The sequence below is a fragment of the Lycium ferocissimum genome, chromosome 11, assembly GCF_029784015.1.
Source record: "Lycium ferocissimum isolate CSIRO_LF1 chromosome 11, AGI_CSIRO_Lferr_CH_V1, whole genome shotgun sequence".
NCBI classification, from domain to species: Eukaryota; Viridiplantae; Streptophyta; class Magnoliopsida; order Solanales; family Solanaceae; genus Lycium; species Lycium ferocissimum.
The window spans coordinates 26,482,450-26,502,271 of record NC_081352.1 but is presented as its reverse complement, the minus strand read 5'-3'; the positions used below and the strand labels follow the sequence as shown (position 1 = coordinate 26,502,271).

Here is a 19,822-nt window from a genome sequence, read left to right as displayed (position 1 = left end):
TGGTTTTCCAGGGGAATATTCTTGTCGAGATCCTCTGCAGAAAGGGTCGTTTCTTTCAGCCTGCGAATGATTTTGCTTTTATTGATGGCTATTGGAGTTGTATGCATTTTCTCAGGAGAAGTTTTATCCTGATCCGAGAAGCAGTTCAATTGCATAATGAGTGGGTGGGATGAATTGGAAATTAATTGTACAACTTAAACTAGTACTTTTCAGATCCTGCAATGCAAAATCTGGATGTTAATAACTGGAGAAAATGTCAAAAATGGTCCCTTATGTTCGAGGGTAGGTTCAAAATTGTCCCTTTAAGTATGCACTGAGCAGTTTTGGTCCTCTATTTGCCAAAAAGTAACACTTACATTCTCTGTCAAATTTTTGCAGTTTCTGCTTTTTTGATTTATTTCTAGAGTGGTGCAACTTTTTGAGGTGTAATTTCTGCTATTTTTACATCTTTTTAGTGTCTATTGCAGTTTTTTGTGTTGCATATTTTAGGATTTGATGGGACTTTCTTGGTGTTTATGGTTAAATCTTTTTTTCTCCATTGTTTCCGTCAAATCTTTAAAAAAGCAAGCTTGGTGCACAAAGCATCTCGCGTTAGCAGAGTCCGGGGAAGGGCCGCACCCCAAGGGGTGTGATGTAGACAGTCTACCCTAATGCTTAGCTGCAAATTTGACAGACACTAAAGATGTTAACTTTTGGTGAACTTAAAGGACTAAAAATGTCCAGTGCATACCTAAGGGACTAAATTGTACCTACCATCAAACATAAGATGCTATTTTTGTCATTTGCTCTTAAGAACCGCTTCAAATTACTCCTCTACCCTACACGGACCATGAAATTTAGTGTTTATTCAAGGGCTGTCTTTCTCTTTTAAAAGGAGATATATATCATCTACATGGTTCAGCCGGACATACATATTTATTTTTCTTCACACAGCGACACAGACAAACACAAACTTACTAAATTTGCCTCTTCAACTACCCAACTTTGACATGTGTGCCATCATGCAATGCCTTAAACTGCATGTAATTATTGCTTCTGCTTCTGTCTGTAGAGCATGGTGAAGGTCTTCAAATTCTCCACTATGAAGTCGGGCAAAAGTATGAGCCACACTATGATTACTTTGCCGATGAGTTTAATACTATAAATGGTGGTCAACGCATTGCTACGGTTTTGATGTACTTGTAAGTGACTTTTTCTCGGTGAGGTTTATGGTTATGTATTTTTGTTAGTTACTCTAGTTAATTTCTCTTGCTGCACCACAGATCAGATGTTGAAGAAGGTGGAGAAACTGTATTTCCTGCTGCCAAGGGAAATTTTAGTGCGGTTCCTTGGTGGAATGAGCTATCTGAATGTGGAAAAGGTGGACTCTCTGTAAAACCAAAGATGGGTGATGCTTTGCTTTTCTGGAGCATGAAGCCTGATGCTACTCCTGATCCTTCAAGCCTGCACGGTGAGTAATTCCACTAAGAGTAGGTTCTGATAATGGCTGCTGATTGATTTGTAGCCTGTTTGGCCAAGCTTATAAAATCGAAAGATTTTTCCAAAAGTGCTTTTCAAAAAAAGTACTTTTAGTGAGAAGCAGTTTGTGTTTGGTTAATCAATTTGAAAAGTACTTTTGAGCAACAATTAGTGTTTGGCCAAGCTTTTAAAAAGTACTTCTCAGTGTATTTGCTCAAAAGTGTTTTAAAAAAGTACTTTGGGGGAGAAGTTACTTTTTTCAGCTTCTCGAAACAGCTTCTGCTTCTACTCTTAAAATCTTGGCCAAACACCTCAACTTTTATAAAAGGCACTTCTTCTGATTAAAAAAGCACTTTTGGCCTTGGAGAAGCTTGGCCAAACAGGCTAGAACAACCACTCTACAATTTAGCAGAGCTTATGACTACTGCAAAATTTGTTGACAAATAAGTTCAATTATCTATGTCTTGTTGTAGGTGGGTGCCCCGTGATTAAGGGTAACAAATGGTCATCTACGAAATGGATGCGTATTCATGAATACAACGTTTAACCTACAGCAAAAGGTAAACATGTCCCTTTTACTGAGGGTAATTAAAAGCAGAATTAATGCATTTATGACCTCTTGCGCAAGTTTTACAAAATCACCCTTTATGTTTCTTCTTCGTGAACCTCACAATTATGAGGCTTCATGCTTATTGTAGCTATGCCAGAGGCATCTATTAGGAAGTGATTTTCCAACTCTTCGAATGTATCCTTGAGCGATGTTCCCTGGTATTAGTCCCTATAGACCCAAAATGTAGGATTAGCTCCTTGCGGACGAACATTAAACTAATTTATGAACATACTACGTAGACTTTATTTGTGAGCTACATAATAAGTAACTATGTCCACCACGAATAGATGGGAAGAATTCACCTAGTGTTGTACTAGGCCATATCCGTCTTTCAAACCATTTAATCGACACTTAGGCCACGCCCTTGGGTGCTACATGGTATATCCCTTAATTTTATTGGGTGTGACTAGCTCTGGCATTTCTTGGATAATTGTTATTCATTTTTTTGCTCTAGCTCTTTTTATTCGTTATCAAGAAACTTTTAGTAGATTAACTTTGTAGTGAATAAACAAAGGAAGCAAAATTAATAGTGTCAACCATTTCCTTTCACATTACAAACTTTAGTTGCCATCTAGAATACCGGTGTACCTTTAGCATTACTGCATGAAGTCCTCTGCATGTCCATTTTCTTTATTTACTCGTCCAAATTTAGTTTTAGTTATTCTCCTAACTGAGGTAGAGAGGTAGAAAATGGATGAATCATTTTTGTGCAAAATTCCTAAACCTGTCTATCAACAGTTTATCAATTTGTCATCTATAGATTGTAGATTTATTGTGTTCTTTAGATTTGACGATATTGTTTATGCAGGTCCACTTGTGAGTTTGGATGCACTAGCTGTTGTACGATTTGTATCAAAAGTGGTTATAATCATATAGTTTGAGAGGAGCGCAGTTTTATACTCCGATGGTACTATTTTCTTCAAACTTTTTCTGTTCTTCTTCCTTTTTTTGTTTTCATAACATTGGAGCTTACAGAATTAGTATTTGGTAGTTTTCATTGTATTTTATCATAGTTGTATTAAATACAGTCGATTAAACACTGCACAGAGCTTTATACATGAAATGAGAATTATAGCTATTTATACAGTATCTGGTATGTACTCTGTACTCGAGTTTACAAGAATTAAGCCCTTCACGCGCTTGGTTTTTGTGAAAATCACACAATTGGCCAACTTAGCGAAAAGTGTCTAAATGACACAGTCTAGCTCTATGACATGTGTCTAAATGAAACAACATTTAGTTGAGGTGTCTAAGTCAAAAATCTAGATGACCACAAGGGGCGCCGATGGGTTTGTCCTTCTTTATTTTCTATCAGAAAAGTCTTTATCTTTTATTATTATGTCACTTGGAAGGTCTTTTTTTCTTTCTTTGGTATCCGACTACTTTTAAATGACACGGTACTTGATTTTTAAGCCAAAAATAAATAAATTATTAAACTCAATCCATTTTAATCAAAAACCTCATACCCAACCAAGTACTCTACCCATAAAATCCTTTTATACGCTAATCAAATGTCAGGTCCAAAATTACAGGCATGGTACCTATAATTGAATTTTGGTCGCTTAAATTCATAGAAACTAGAATTCATTTTCGATTTTTGGTGCTAACAAAAAAAAAATGATTAATTGAAGTTAAATGACCCCTTTCAAATTTAATAATCTTTTCGTTTCTTTTAACTTAACACACTTAACTGTTAGCAGACAAGCTCTTGCAAAAAATTCACCAAACAAAAATATAGCTTCATAATAGTTTAATTACTCCATTGTATCAATTATTTATAATTTTTGTGAAAGATAGTTCCCGAGAGTCTAAAACCATCTCAGATGGTGCTTCCAAACTCTCTCTACTTAAACATTTATGTTCAAAGCATTTATTATTCTTCTTCCATATAAAGAAATTTTCGAACACTCGTTTAGCATACAAAAAGATTTTATGGGTCTGGTATTGAATTAGATAAGAGGTTTTTCGTTAAAATGAGCAGGCTTTAATATTTTTTTACTTTTAGCTTAATAAATCAAGTGTCATGTCATTAAAAATAGTCATATATACAGTGAGACTACCCTATAACAACATATGTATATAACAACATCTCCCTATAACGGCCAAGTTTTTTCGAAACTGATTTTTTATGTTATATTTTACATTTCTACAACAACATTTTACCTATAACAAAGAACAACCAATTTTATAACAACATACTTTTGTAAAATTACCCCCATATAATAATTATCTTCTTTTTTTTGTAATATTATATTTAACCATCTTTATAAAAATAGAATATCTATGATTACCAATAATAAGTGCAGAGATTTTGACCAAATATTTGATCATTTAATACACTATTTATGATAAAGAATATCATTTGAATATATATATTTTCATCATTAAAAGATTTCCTTCGTTATGCAAAGTGTGATTAAGATTGGAATTTGACAATTAAAAATGAAAAATTAGATTTTATGCATCTTTTTATCTATAACAGCGAAATATTATCTAATGTCAATGCTGTTATAGGTGTATAACAGTCATTATCTAGAACAACCAAATTTTTTTGGATCAAAGATGTTGTTATAGAAAGGTTTGATTGTATTGCTTTTGGCTTGAGTGACCTTTTGACTGAAGTAGCAAAAAATGTACAAATGACTTTTTTGATACAAAAGGAAGAAAATGAATCTTTTGAGTGAACCAACAAAAGTTAAGTAACTTTTATGATACAAAAAAAAAAAAAAAAAAAAAAGTGACTTTCTTCACCTATTTCTAACAGTTTAATGACATTTTAAGGTGCTAATAGCTAAAATGTCCCTATAAACTATCACGTTTTTGCATGTTTCATACTTAAGTTAGTGCTCTGTTTTTGTTACCCTCAAAACTATAAAATTTTCAAGGATTAAAATTCTCCTGGTTTAATTTGACAGATTTCAAAATGTTCCTTAACACTTACCTAGAGGTGTGTCGCGTTTATTCATGTGACTTTTATAATGATTGAAAATTATTATTTTGTAAGTTTCATATTTAAACTATCGACTTTTATGAGAATTCATTCCCGTTAAACAGGGCTCATAAAAGGAGAAGTGTTCCCTATCGGTCAGAAGTTTCTCCATCAGCAAAATTCTATTTCTAAAACCATTATTTAAGAGTAAATAAATCACACTCATCCATTACATCCATAAACATAAAAGTATAACTTCTCCATTTCAAACACAAGCATATTAGTCAGTAGGAAAAAAGAAACCGTGATCGAAAAAGATATTTTCTGTCCTAAGATTATCCAGTCCAATGTATACCATACTTAGCCAAAACCAGTGCCTATTCGCCCACTGTAATTGCTATTATCTTAATTAATTAAATACCTACTAACCTCATGCCTCAGCTAAATTTTAACTACCATTCTTATAGTACATGCATCGACTTCATAATATTTTTAAAAAGCTAAAACATATAATTGGCAGGTGAGACTTTGGTGTTAATTAATTACGTAATAATATCGTCTCCTTTTGTCTCTTTCATATCACTAATATGGAGAATTTGTGAACAATATTGACCCTCCCATCAAATTTATGAATAATTTAACAAGAAAGATGGAATGAAGACGGCACAAAGTTTTGGTTTTCTGCAAAATTTGTGAAGAATTTAATAATAAGTAAGATTTGCCAATCTAACAATATTTGCGACCAATTAAATAGTACCGTCCTTAGTAGTATTAAGTTTTGACCGTCCCGAAAAAATTGTGAACAATAATATTTTTATTCTTTCGGTTATTTAGCGGCTAGAGCCTAGTTATTTTTGCTTCTTTTTGCAAAACTATTTTAAATGAAAACAAAATATAAGCTCATCTGCGTTATTTTTGAAGTTTCATTGTTTTGCTAAAGATTTTCATTATATTCCCACGCTTCCTACCTAAACTTATAAAGCTAAAAGCTCAAGAAATGAATTACGGTAGATTTCCTAAATTAAAGATACGTGAATAAAAGTTTCTTAGCGGAATATATTGATAATCTATTAAATTTGTTAGTAAATTTTATTTAGATATTTATTCCAATTAAGCACCTGAATACATGATAAATTATTCATATTAATTAGACACTTCTGGATCAAAATTTTAAAAAGTTTTTGCGCGTGCTCTCAAGCGCACATTACGTAGATAAGTTAACCATTTAAAGTATATCATTTCTTTTAGTTATACGCATTAGCCTTGATAAGTCGTAAAATCTCGATTGTTTCAATTGCGGCTTGTGTGAATAATTAAAGGAGATGACATATTTTATCATTTTATGCAGTCAAATTATCTATGTATTGGACGCTAGCTTTGTTAGGGTTTTGCCCTGATTTTCTTACCATATTTGGATTTTACCTTTTCTTGAAGGAAGACCAAAGAGTTTACCATAATTGATTTTACGTTTTCCAAAAAGAAAATATAAATCTTCCATATTTGAGTAACCCTTTTCTTGGAGGAAAAGTTTTGGACATCTATAAATTGAAGACATCCTTCTCACAACTACAGAACGCAATAGCATCCATAATGTAGTCATTAAAGAATCTTGTTTAGTGGGGAGATAATTTTCTCAATAGGTTTTATGTTTTTAGTTTTTCATATGTAGGTCAATTGATCAAACCCTATTAGAATATTATATCTTTCTAGTATATTTTTCTTTGTCATCTTATTTATCGTCGTTCAAAGTTTGCAATTGATAGCTTTAGCATGACGCCCTAATTATTTCGATCCCAATGCTGGTATTAGAGCCAATGGTTGAAAGAGATTGAAGACAGGTTCAATGTAGATTCAAATCAAGCTGCAACGCCCATTTCACGATAATGAAGATTTTATCCAGACTACTACATGTGGAGAAGAAATTTCAACCATAATTTCAACATCCCTGCTGCTGCATCTTTAAAAATAAAGCAAAATATTTTTAAACCAATTTTTAACCCATAATCTTTTTAACCTATTTTTAACAATGACAAGTAGCAGTGATGAAGATTACGTGGAGAAGGCAGATCAAATTTTGTCAAGAAAATCCAGGCCAAAAGGGGAGATTTGTTAGGGTTTTCTTGATTTTCTTACCATATTTGAATTTTACCTTTTCTTGAAGGAAGGGCAAAGAGTTTACCATAATTGATTTTACGTTTTCCAAAACGAAAATATAAATCTTCCATATTTGAGTAACCCTTTCTGGGAGGAAAAGTTTTGGACATCTATAAATTGAAGACATCCTTCTCACAACTACAGAACACAATAGCATCCACAATGTAGTCATTAAAGAATCTTATTTAGGGGGAGATAATTCTCTCAATAGGTTTTATGTTTTTTTTATACTAGTTTTTCATATGTAGGTCAATTGACCAAACCCTATTAGAATATTATATCTTTTTAGTATATTTTTCTTTGTCATCTTATTTATCGTCGTTCAATTTTTGCAATTGATAGCTTCAGCATGGCGCCCTGATTATTTCGATCCCAATAAGCTTGAGAACACGTATAAGCTTTTTCAAAATTGAGCCAAAAATGTCTAATAATAGAAACACTTGATCGTGTGCTCAATAACATGTCGTAGTCAATTTTAAATGAATATTATCGACAAATTTAGGACGTCGTTCATACATTCCGAAACCTATGACCCTCTGTATCCAAAATAAATCCACTGATAGACTGGTGCTACACCTCGTCTCACCACTCCGAAGCGTATAAATCCGCCTGATCAATGAACATCAAACCAAACTCGCCCATTCTTTTGGGCACAAGAATACAAAAATCAAATTGAGTAGTCAACCGTTATTTTTAATTTGCCTCAAACAAGCCACTCCAACCTACCGTAAATGAGTTTCTTTTATATTGCTCAAATCATAAGACAGTTAAAAACTAATAACCTTAAAGCTTAAGTACAATTCTCTTTATGATAAGTTAATTAGCACTCTTGTATTTTGATTCATTTCCCAAATATAGCTATAAAATACTCATCAAAGTACAAGCTTGATATCTACTTAATTAACCTTCACATTATTGCAGTTGACTAGATCAAGCATCTTAATATATAAAATTAAAAGGGAAACTCAAATTTGAGTATTTCTCTTCTTGTTAATTAATTTTCGGCAATGAAAATGAAGGTTATCTGTGCACTTTTTTCTTCTTAGGGGCCACCAAAGACACCGCCCAAAATGTAGGGTTGATTTGGAAGAAGAAAAAGTAAAAGTGCATCGAGCTGTCAAAAACAACAAAAATAGTCCTTTATGTTTGAGGTACGTTTAAAATCGTTCTCAGGAGCCGTTTGGACATGGTTTCAAATCATGATTTGAAACAATGTTTAGACGTGTAATTTGAATATTTTAAATTGTATTTTCTCTTATAGACATAAAAACCCCACAAGTTGTGAAAACTATCAAAACATTTTCATTTGTTATACAATCTTACCAAATGAGCAAGTCATAGTTCATAACAAAATTATACGCTACTAGAAGGCCTTTTTAAATATACAACATCAATTGATCAAACTTTAGTTCAATAAAAACGAAAATTTAACATGAATAGTGATGTAACTACTCTTTAATATAATCCTCCCATATAATACGAACAATCTCTTCATGTCAAGCATGCATATTTAAATAATTTTTAAAAATATTTACCAACTTATGGGTCTTTGTTTGCAAAATATAAATTTATGGGTCAAGTTTTATATTTAAAATTTTTGAAACCATGAGATGAAATACATGTCCAAACGTTGGTTTCATCTCATGGTTTCAAACCATGATTTCAAATTGCATATCCAAAGACCTACTTAAAGTATGCTTGAATAGTTTTGGTCATTTAAATTGTCAAGTGAGCTCTTCTAGTTTTCATCAAGTATTTTAAAAACTTATATGTTAGATTTATCGGGATCTCTAAAGAAAAATAGAATTTAGCGAGAACTCATATTTGAACTTATAGTTCTTGCAATTTCTACTATTTTTGCTCATTTCTAAAATATGATACAACTTTTTTATGTGATATTTCTACTATGTTTGGTTTAGTTTTAATTGTTAATACAAATTTTGTGTTGCAATTTCTAAGTTCTAACTAATGATATTGCTCTGGTGTTTATGCTTTAATCTTTTCTTTTCACAATTCTCATAAAGTCTAATAAAAATTAAAATTTGCTAAGCTTATTTTGATAAATTTAAAGGATTAAAATTATTCAGAACAGGGGTAGTTTGAATTTACTTCCAAACATAAGGAACTATTATTACTTTATTAAAATGTGTGATCCAAAACAAGTCTTATATAAATGTGTAATTATAAATCATTCCGTAAAATTAAATTATTTTTAAATATAAAAAAAATAAATTATTTTTAAACAGATTAAAAAAAATAACGCCACATAAATTAACAACAGACAGTATCATTTTATCTGACAACACAAGTGGACTTTTTCATCTGAAAAATAATAATGGGCTTCAATCCCAATGCTCGTAGTATATAATCCTTGTCCTTCTTATAGGGTCCACTCCACCTTCCAAGAAATAAATATCTCTGCCACTAATATGTCTTAAAGCTCACAAACATCTATCCACCTCTCACCCAACCACAACTACAAGTCTCCTTTTTTAAACTAAACAAATAGTATGAGGGAAAAAAAAAAAAATAGAACTATTAACAAAAGCTCCTCTTAAAAATAGAAATTACAAATGCACATCTATTTGTTTTTTCTTTTAAGTGTCTTCTATTTGAAATTCACTAACTCGAATAATCTGAAATCATGCCACATAGACTTACCTAGAAAGGTAAAGGATTTTTTATTCTAAAGACTCATACTGGAAATTTCTAATTAAAGGTGAATAAAAACGCTCGTTTATATAACTAACTACACCTGAATTCTAAATTAGTTAGAATTTCTGATATGAATCTTCTTTAACTATGTTATTATGTTTAATTTCATTATTAAACAACTTATATTTTACGATTAATTAGAGGTTTTAAAACTAGATGACTTCAATCATATTTTCTACATGGACAGGCAAGATTTAACTAGAACAAAGAAGCTCCTAACAAACATCAAACTTAATACAAACGGTTAGATATTAATCTCAACTAGTTTATATAATTTATATGAATTGTTACTTCTACGTATTTTTTTTAAATTAAACACATAATCGAAAAGGGTTTTTGAACCATCGAAAGGTGATGTCATAATTAAAGTTCCTCTAACTTTCGTCAAAGTCTCTAATTCTTCGAGCTTTGAAAATAAAATCTTTTTGGATAAAAAGCACCACAGCAACAACATTTATAAAAGGACTTTCTAGGTGTAAATATGAAATAATCATATTAGTGAATACTGAGTACCAAACGCTTGATGGAAAAAATATATTTTAAAGCTGTATTCGTTAGTGTGAAAAATATTTATTAAAGGATAAGAATGAAAGAAACTAAAGTGACAATGTGAAGCTTTTGGCATGTGAGTATCTGCCTCAATTTGGTGGATCATTTAAAACCTCAAGCAAAAGATTCAATCCTTTTTGTCAAATTGAAGCTTCGCGCTCTCTCTCGTGCCCCTTTGACAATTTTGTAGAAGAAGCCAATTCTCATCCAATTAAATTGCTTAGAAAAAAAGCAACGGGGGTTGTGGTGTAGTAATAAGTTTTCTTTGATTTTAATTAGACGTCTCGAGTTCGAGTACTGAATATATTATTGCTTCAGTTAGGGAGCGGTTTAGCTCGATATGAAATTTTTCGGTGCGAACCCGGACTTAGTCGGTACCCAATGCGGTATGGGATTTCCCGACACGAATTCAGACTTATTCAAATCCCAATGCGGCATAAGACTTTCCAGTGCGGGTAAAAATTTATTCGGGCCCAAATGTAACACGAATGTGACTTAGTCACGCCCAATGTGGTATGGGCTTCCCGACGTGAATTTGGGCTTATTTGGGCCTCAATATGCCATGAAACTTTCCGGCGTGAACCCAAACTTAGTCAGGCCCCACACTTTATGCGATTTCTCGGCGTGAATCCAAACTTAGTCAGGCCCAAATGCAGTATGGCCTTCCCGGCGCGAATTCAGACTTAGTTAGGCCCAAATGGAGTATGTGCTTCCTCGACATAAATTCGGACTTAGTCGGGCCCTAATACAATATGGGACTTCCCGGCGCGAATACAGACTTATTCAAGCCTCAATGCGGTATGGGATTTTAAAACAACTTCAGCTTGTTCGACGCTGCGGTCTGTGCACTTATTAAAAAATAAAATAAAAAACTTTCATTTTCTCATTACCCTTTAGTTTCTCTCATGAGAGAGAGAGAGTGAAACAAAGCTATAAATGCTAGTTGGTTATTTGTGGTTTCTTTTCATCTTCACATCACCCTCTTAACTTCTTCTCTTTATATATACAACTGCACACATACAAATATACATTGATTGATTTATTGGTATATAGCTGTTTTCTTTCCCTAAGTTTTAGTATTTCTTATATATATTTGTATCACAAAACAACCCTTTCCAAAAAGAATTCACTGAATTTGGAAAAACAAAAAAAAGAATGGAGTTTTATCCATATCCAACTCGTGCTTTTCCTTCTTCAACCATTGTATCTTCATTTTCTATGAGGGATTTGATTGATAGAGCCAAATATTTCTTCAGATTTGCTGTTTCTACAATTATTGGCAATGTTTTCTCTGCAATATTTACCTTTTTCTTTGCATTAGGTGAGTATATTATCAATTCTTGATTTCCAGTTTTTTTTCTTATTATGTATCAGGTTCTTGATTTTTCATTTTGTTGATATATTTTGATAATTGTTGTCATTGGACTTTTTCTTCCCTTTAATTGTCAATCTTGCCACCTTGTTGATTATGTCTTTACCATGAATTTTGGGTATGGTATTATTGAGTTTGCGTCTAATCAGAGGCGGATTCAGGATTTTAGCTTTATGGGATAAGCTGGGATATAATAATACAAAAGTTAAATGGAATAAAGTGGGATATAACAGGATTAAGTTTGAGATTAATTTTATACTCTGTTTGGTAGAAGGTATAAATTTATCCTACCAAACAGAGTATAAAATTAATTCCAAATTTAATCCTGGGATATCCCACCTTATCCCGCGTAGTCGTTTGATTCATGGGATAAGGTGGGATATTTTAGGATTAAGTTTGGGGTTAAATTTATAGTTCATTTGGTAGAAGGTATAACTAAACCCAAGATAACTTTATACCTTAAAACATGGTGTTAGTTTATCTCACCTGGGAGATGGGTTAAATTAGTCCAAGGATTATAATACCAGGACTATAATCCGGAATAACTTTGTCCACGAACCAAATGACCCCTTAAGGTTTTAGCATTGAACTCATTAGATTTTTAAAGTTGTGGGTTCTTATATACTATTTGTTGCTTTTTTTATGGATTTTTACAAATAAATTTATACTTTACGTTGAAAGTAACGGGTTCAGATAAACTCGGTGCCAATACTGTCCATCCGCTTTCGCGTCCGATTTTAGATTCAGATTTTCAGAAAAAATTGTAAAAGGTACTCCCTATGTTTTAATTTATTTAACATAGTTTGGTTCGGCACAAAGTTTAAGACAAAAAGACATTCTTTTAAAACTTGTGGTTTTAATCATTTATGCCCCTATAAAAGCTTTTTATGAAGGAAATATATAACTGAATGAAAACAGATACTTGTAAATTTGCAGCAAAAGATTGACTCTCATTTCCTATTAGAATGAAATAGCAATTTGCAGATTAGTGTCGTGGGTGATCAGGGGTGGATCCACAGTTCCAGTTACGGGGTTACATGAACCCAATAACTTTTGCCCAATCTCTGTATATATGCTCAGAAATTTCCTAAATATTTATAAATATTTGACTGTGAATGCAGTTATTATTGCATATATTAACTTGAAGTCGCTGTAGGAGCCCATAAACTTCGCATCTTGGATTCGCCTCTGTGAATGATTGTGTTTCAACTTATGATGATGTTAAAAAGAGCTATTTCTTCTAATTTTAGAAGTGTTTTTTTTTTTTTCCCCTTTGTGCGTGTGTAGTAATGTGAGGGTAGTATTGAATGGAATTGGTTCTTGCAGTGGGCACCCTGTTAGGAGCAATGACAGGAGCTTTGATAGGTCAAGAGACGGAAAGTGGATTCATTAGAGGTGCTGCAGTCGGAGCCATTTCTGGTGCCGTTTTCTCTCTTGAGGTCTTTGAGTCATCTCTGTTACTATGGCAATCCGATGAATCTGGAATTGGATGTCTTCTTTACTTGGTAAGCAACATAGCTTCATTTCTCGCTGATACCTTTGGAAGTTTAGCTTTGTAACTTTTGTAACTTCAGTATCGGGATAACAGTATATTGACAAGGATTTAAGTCAAATATACTGACAGTGTAAAGAATTTTTACACCATCAAACTAATGTAACTTCTTCTAGCAGGCCATAACCTTTTACTTCAGGTTATTAATTAATGCCTATTATGTAGTGACCTGCAACTGCTTTTAAAGCGACCTGATAATGTAAATATTTTTTGGGAAAAGGTTCAAATATGCCACTCAACTTTGGGAAATGGCCCAAGGATGCCATTAGTCAGTAATTGGGGTGAACTATGCCCCTATTGTTACAAAATTGGTCCAAATATGTCCTTACTCACCAACGGCGGGAAATAATAAGCCCTTTATTCAAAGTTCGGGGGCAAATCTGGACCATTATGCAAAGTTCAATGACAAATTTGAACCTTTTCTCTTGTAAAAGAAGCCATGTGTTGGAAAGCTTCCGCAGTTAGTGAATAAGCGCATATTTGGACCCATTTTGTTACTGTAGGACCATATTTTATTCCGACTATTGACGGATGGCATCCTTGGGCCATTTCCCAAAGTTCAGTTGCATATTTAGACCTTTTCCCATATTCTTACACTCTTAGTGCATAGAACTTTAATCTGATTGTAAACAACCTCCTGATCCAATAGTTAAAATATTGTCTTCCGTCCGTCTCTCAGACCTGGGAGGTGCACATAAAAAATAAGAAAAAAGAGAATGTGAATAATTATATGTAAATATCAAGCTATATTTCATTCTTCTTAGGTGTATGATTAATTGATGGATCTTGTGAACTGTACAGATTGATGTAATAGCCAGCCTGTTAAGTGGTAGACTAGTTCGTGAGCGGATTGGTCCAGCGATGCTTAGTGCAGTACAAAGTCAGGTATCATGTAGTATAATTTCTAGCCATTTGGAATTCTGCCAACCGACTTATACTCGCTTCAGTTGCTGACTTTTTCTTATTTGTTGATCAGATGGGAGCCGTTGAAACTACGTATGAAGAGGTGCCTAACATTTTCGATACAGGTGGGGCAAAAGGTTTGCCTGGAGATTTTGTGGAGAAAATCCCCAAAGTTGTAATTAGCAATGACAACAATGTGGATGATACAGGGGAGAGAGTCTCGTGTTCGGTTTGCCTACAGGTAAATTACGTTTATACCATTTATTTGCTATCTCTCTTTCTGTATGTAGTAGTAGATAAAACGACAAAAATGGTAACTTATGTTTTGAGGATAGGTTCAAAATAGTCCCTTAAGTATGCACTGAACAATTTTGATCTTTTAAGTTTGCCAAAAGTTAATACTTTTAGTCTCCTTCAAATATTCTTGTTATGTCTGTTAGATTTGACGGGAACTATTAAAAAAAAAAAAAAAAAAAGGAAACTAACAGAACTAGCTTTTAGAGGTACAATTTTTGTAATTTATGCTATTTTTGATTTATTTCTGGAGTTTGATGTAGCTTTTTGAGATGTAATTTCTGTAATTCTTTTATATCTTTTGGTGTCTAGGGCAATTTTTTATGTTGCATATTTTAGGATTTGATGGGTCTTTCGTGGCGTTTATGATTAAATCTTTTTTTCCAAATGTTTCTGTCAAATCTAATGAACATAAATTGTTAATAAATTGTTAAATATTTGACAGAAACTAAAAGTGTTGACTTTTGGCAAACCTAAAGGACTATTTTGAACGTACCCTCAAACATAAGGGACCACTTTTGTCATTTTCTCGTTTGTATTACTTAAGATTCTGATTGATGCGTGTTATTACTGATGTATCCAGGACTTTCAACTAGGGGAAACTGTTAGATGTTTGCCACAATGTCATCACATGTTTCACCTACCGTGCATCGATACATGGTTGCTGAGACATGGCTCTTGTCCATTGTGCAGAAGGGATCTATAGGTGGTTGTACTCGGTAAATAATTATAAAGGTTATTTAATTTCGTCATACTTGCTGGTTATGGTTTCCCTCTCTGTCTGTCATCACATACAATAGATCCTGGAAACCTATGTAATTAATGGCAAATATGCACTTTCGAGTATGGTTATTGTAGTTGATTACCATCTTGTAGAAAGAATTTTGAGCTGCTATAGCGCTCACTACTACTACTAAGTAGTATTTTTGTATGAGTGTGTTCGTGCACACGTCACTAAGAATAGATTTACTCTAACCTAATTACTTAAAGAACATACGAGTTTTCTGCTGAAGCTGTGCGTTTATCCTCTTCTAGACGGATTTGTATTCTGGAACTGTTTTTTTTTTCCGATGACCATAAACGAGTGATTTCTTCCTATTTATCTACTCCTTGGAAAATTACCCCGTCTTGTAGTGATGGGAGGTAGCAGGTACGCTGTGAAATTAGTCGAGGTGCGCAAGTTGGCCCGAGCAGCACAATTATAAAAACAACATTGTTTAAGTTTTAGTAGCAACGGTTAGTTATTTTCCTTTATTTCTGTTATTGAAATAGCCCTGATATAGCTGGATTATTCAGAGGCTGCAAGTTTTTCTATGTTCTTAAACTTTGTTGGCCCTGTCTTAGTAAAATATTTGGTTGAGAGGCTTCAATTAGATCTTTCTTTGGTAGAGCAACTGCATGGTAGGTTGCATCATTCCAGCTGTTAGTTCAGTGATCTTCATTTTTATGTAAAGGAAAGGGTATAGGCCATTGCGTGATATTTGTTGTCTGGTCACACTCGAAATTATGTATCTACTTTTCGAACTTTTACCTAGTTTTGTAGCAGTCTGGTTGCCACACTAAATGGTTTTCGACAACATTTGTTTTTATAACTATGTGGGTTCAAGCCAGCTTGCATTCACCTCGAATAATTCCACAGGATATATGCTACTTCACCAACACAGGTACCGAGTAACTCTGCGCACTAAGAGTTGGATAGAGGAGAAGAAGTTACCTGTATTTTTGTCTCCGCTAAGATTTCGAGCTCAATGGCATTAGGGCTGTGCAAATTAATGGTTAAACCAATAAACCGAACTGATTATTTAGTTATTGGGTTAATGGTTCGGATTAATGGGTTATTGGTTCGGGTATCGGGTGGTGTTCTATGATTATTGGGGTATCGGTTTGACCACTTTATTAACGGGTGAACCAATAACCCGATAACCATTTATTTAATTACAGTTATACCCTTTCATAGATGAAATCACTTGACTAGAATTAGGGCTCACTTTAGAAACTTTGTCTCTCAGAAAACCCTTATCAGCGATTTCACTTAGCGACGATTTCCTTATGCACTATACGTGATTTCCTTGTGACTACGTGAAAGTGCAGTTTCGAACAATAAATGCCTGGAGAATGTTTCTTATTTTCCATATGCATTGGTGTTTGGCAGTTTGCAGTGACACGTTATGATAATTTTGGTCCAAGCTTACTTACGTCCTTCCTATTCCAATTGGATAAGTTTGTTCGAAGCTACTTTCAGTTTTGAAGATGAGGTCTTAGTTCTTGAAAAAATTTCGTGTGAAATCTTAACGGTTAAACCGATAACCGAACCAATAACAATCAACAATCGATTAACCAATAACTCAGTAACCGATACCTTAACGGTTTAACATGTCTACAAACTGATAACCGATAAGTTTAACCGATAACTTTCAAACCCGAACCGAACCACCTGATACGCAGCCCTAAATGGCACTCTTATCATTCTCAATTTGCAACTTTCAACATCCCACAAGAGGTTCATAAGTTGAGAATGCTAGTCGTGTACTTGTGTGCACAGAGGGAAAGCCTCGAGTACAAAATGAAAAATGGAATATTGAAGTGAAAGCCTTTTCCTTTATGTGTTTAAGTTATATATGTGTTTAAGCTATCACGTCACTTTTACCTGTTATAGAAGGCAATCTCTCTTATTTTTAAAATCACAAAATTTCACATTTTAACTAGATTTACTTGTATATATATATATATAAACTGTGTTCTTGCTCAAAAGGAGCTTTGAAGACAAAACCATGTGATAAAAATGTTTTTTTTTTTTTTTTAAAACCAACTTTGAAAGAAAGTTTCTTTACTCTTAAGCCAAAGTGCTTATTTAAAAATTGGAGTTGGTTTCTGAATTAGAAAAAAGTTTCTCGAAAAACCAAACACATCACAAAACCTTTGCCTTCCACTTAGAACCAAATCTACTCATTTTTCCATAAAAATTTCAGGAAAATGTTGCAACAAGTAATTTGTCGTAACAAATTTCATATGATAACATGAAAATAGAACAACCACTTTGTTGTATCCAAATAATTACTTATTTTCTATGATCTTAATGTATATATATGAAAAAGTAAAATGAACCTTCTCATTTACGATTAGTTGGTAGAAAATATATAAATTTCTAAATTTCTAAATTCCTTTATTTCTGTTATTGAAACAGCCCTGATATAGCTGGATTATTTTGAGGCTGCAAGTTTTTCTATGTTATTAAACTTTGTTGGCCCTTTCTTAGTTAAATATTTGGTTGAGAGGCTTCAACTAGATATTTCTTTGGTAGAGTAACTGCATGGTAGGTTGCATCATTCCAGCTGTTAGTTCAGTGATCTTCATTTTATATAAAGGAATGGGTAGAGGCAATTGCATGATTTTTTGGTTGTCTGATCACACTCGAAATTATGTGTCTACTTTTCGAATTTTTACCTAGTTTTGTAGCAGTCTGGTTGCCGCACTAAGGGGTTTTTGACAACTTATTTTTCTAACCGTGATGTCTAAGCCAGCTTGCATTCACCGCGATTAGTTCCACGAGATATTTGTTATCTCACCAACAGAAGTACCGAGTAACTTTGCCACTAAGGGTTGGATATAGGAGGACTTACCTGTATTTTTGTCTCTACTAAGATTTTGAGCTCAACGGCACTTTTATCATTCTCAATTTGCAACTTTCAACATCCCACAAGAGGTTCATAAGTTGAGAATGCTAGTCGTGTACTTGTGTGCACAGAGGGAAAGCCTCGAGTACAAAATGAAAAATGGAATATTGGAGAAAAAACCTTTTACTTATGCGTTTAAGTTATTTAGCTGTAGATATATTTTGGATGACCTGAGAGTGTAAAAAAAAGTGTTTCTTTACTCTTAAGCCAAAGTGCTTATTTCAAAAATGGAGTTGGTTTCTGAATTATGAAAAAAGTTTCTGGGAGAACCAAAGACATCAACATTGCCTTTCACTTTAAACCAAAATCTACTCATTTTTTCCATAAAAATTTCGGGAACATGCTGCAACAAGTAATTTGTCGTAACAAGTTTCATATGATAACATGAAAATAGAACAACCACTTTTTTTGTATCCAAATAATTACTTATTTTCTATGATATTAATGTATACATTTATGAAAAAAGTAAAATGAACATTCTCATTTACGATTAGTTGGTAGAAGATATATAAATTTCTAAATTGATTTCCATTTGCTAAATTTGAGACTTGATATAATCATTTCCTTTATTTTCTTTTTTATAAACGCAATGATTTATATTGTTGAGTTCAATTTCTCTCACATATAACAAATTATTTGCACGACAACTATTATTTTTAAGTCAAACATATACGAAGAATAGAAGTCGATACCTAATACGAATCGACTCACAAATTTCAAGGAACAGGTTATAAATTTAACCAACTCCGAGGACATTACGAGTATCAATATGGAGAGCAAGTAGAAGATATGTAGAATAGGGAATAGGCTTAGAAATTAACAAGCACACTATGAGTTAGTTGTACACTTGTTAATTAACAATAATCATTAACCAAGTATAGCTACAAAGAAGGGATGAATCAAGTAATCAGAAAGCGACTAAATGACTTCAAGGATATCCAAAGGAAATCTAGACACCAATTAGATTTACATTAAATTAAGAAACAATCAGGGATAGAGAACTCATACAAGAATCACCTCACTATGGTGTAATTCAGGAGAGATTGCTAAAGAAAACAGACAGACTATAAGATAGCTCTAAATAACAATAAAGTTAAAAGGTAAAACTCTTCATAAGCATCAATTCATCATTCATCAAGTCTTTCCTCTCCTAAAATGAGCCTAAGTGTTGCTATTTATAATAAAAAAAAAATTAGTTAAATTATACACATGATCACATGAGCCTTAGGTAACTTTTTTGAAAATAGGCTGCTTTGGACTTCTTCTAGACTTACTCCTTTACCTCTTGAAACATTCCTTTGACTTGATATCATCTTGAAAGCTATCCTCAACATAGGTGCTAACTCCAATCGTATTAATACTTGATTTATACTTTGAAGTCTGAACTATACCATAGAATGGACCCTGAACCATACCATAGAATGACCCCTGAAATATATGGGGTGGTAAAAGGAGAGGGGGTAAAAAAGCATTGGGTTATAAGAAAAACAAAGTGGGGGGAGGTGGGGTGAGGGAGGTCAAATTTACTCTTGAACTTTGCGAAAGATCTACGTTAGGGGTAAGGTCTTCGTACAGTCTACCCTCCTCAGATTCACTTGTGGAATTACACTAG

General features: G+C 33.2%; 3 protein-coding genes across 3 annotated transcripts in view; 2 read left to right on the top strand and 1 right to left on the bottom strand.

Annotated features, from left to right (window-relative positions):
* Nucleotides 1–19,822, bottom strand: part of LOC132037778 (serine/arginine-rich splicing factor SR45a-like) — a 71,511-nt gene that overhangs the window by 9,455 nt on the left and 42,234 nt on the right. The window lies entirely within an intron of this gene.
* On the top strand, nucleotides 69–3,157 carry LOC132037074 (probable prolyl 4-hydroxylase 10). Its single transcript, XM_059427512.1, has 4 exons — nucleotides 69–1,181; nucleotides 1,263–1,450; nucleotides 1,932–2,018; nucleotides 2,877–3,157. Exons 1-3 carry the CDS (start codon nucleotides 1,174–1,176, stop codon nucleotides 2,003–2,005), a joined length of 270 nt encoding a protein of 89 aa, XP_059283495.1. The 5' UTR covers nucleotides 69–1,173; the 3' UTR covers nucleotides 2,006–2,018; nucleotides 2,877–3,157.
* LOC132036837 (NEP1-interacting protein-like 1) lies at nucleotides 11,376–15,548 on the top strand. Its single transcript, XM_059427232.1, has 5 exons — nucleotides 11,376–11,736; nucleotides 13,114–13,292; nucleotides 14,141–14,224; nucleotides 14,316–14,483; nucleotides 15,120–15,548. The coding sequence occupies exons 1-5, from the start codon at nucleotides 11,571–11,573 to the stop codon at nucleotides 15,240–15,242; spliced, it is 720 nt and encodes a 239-aa protein (XP_059283215.1). The 5' UTR covers nucleotides 11,376–11,570; the 3' UTR covers nucleotides 15,243–15,548.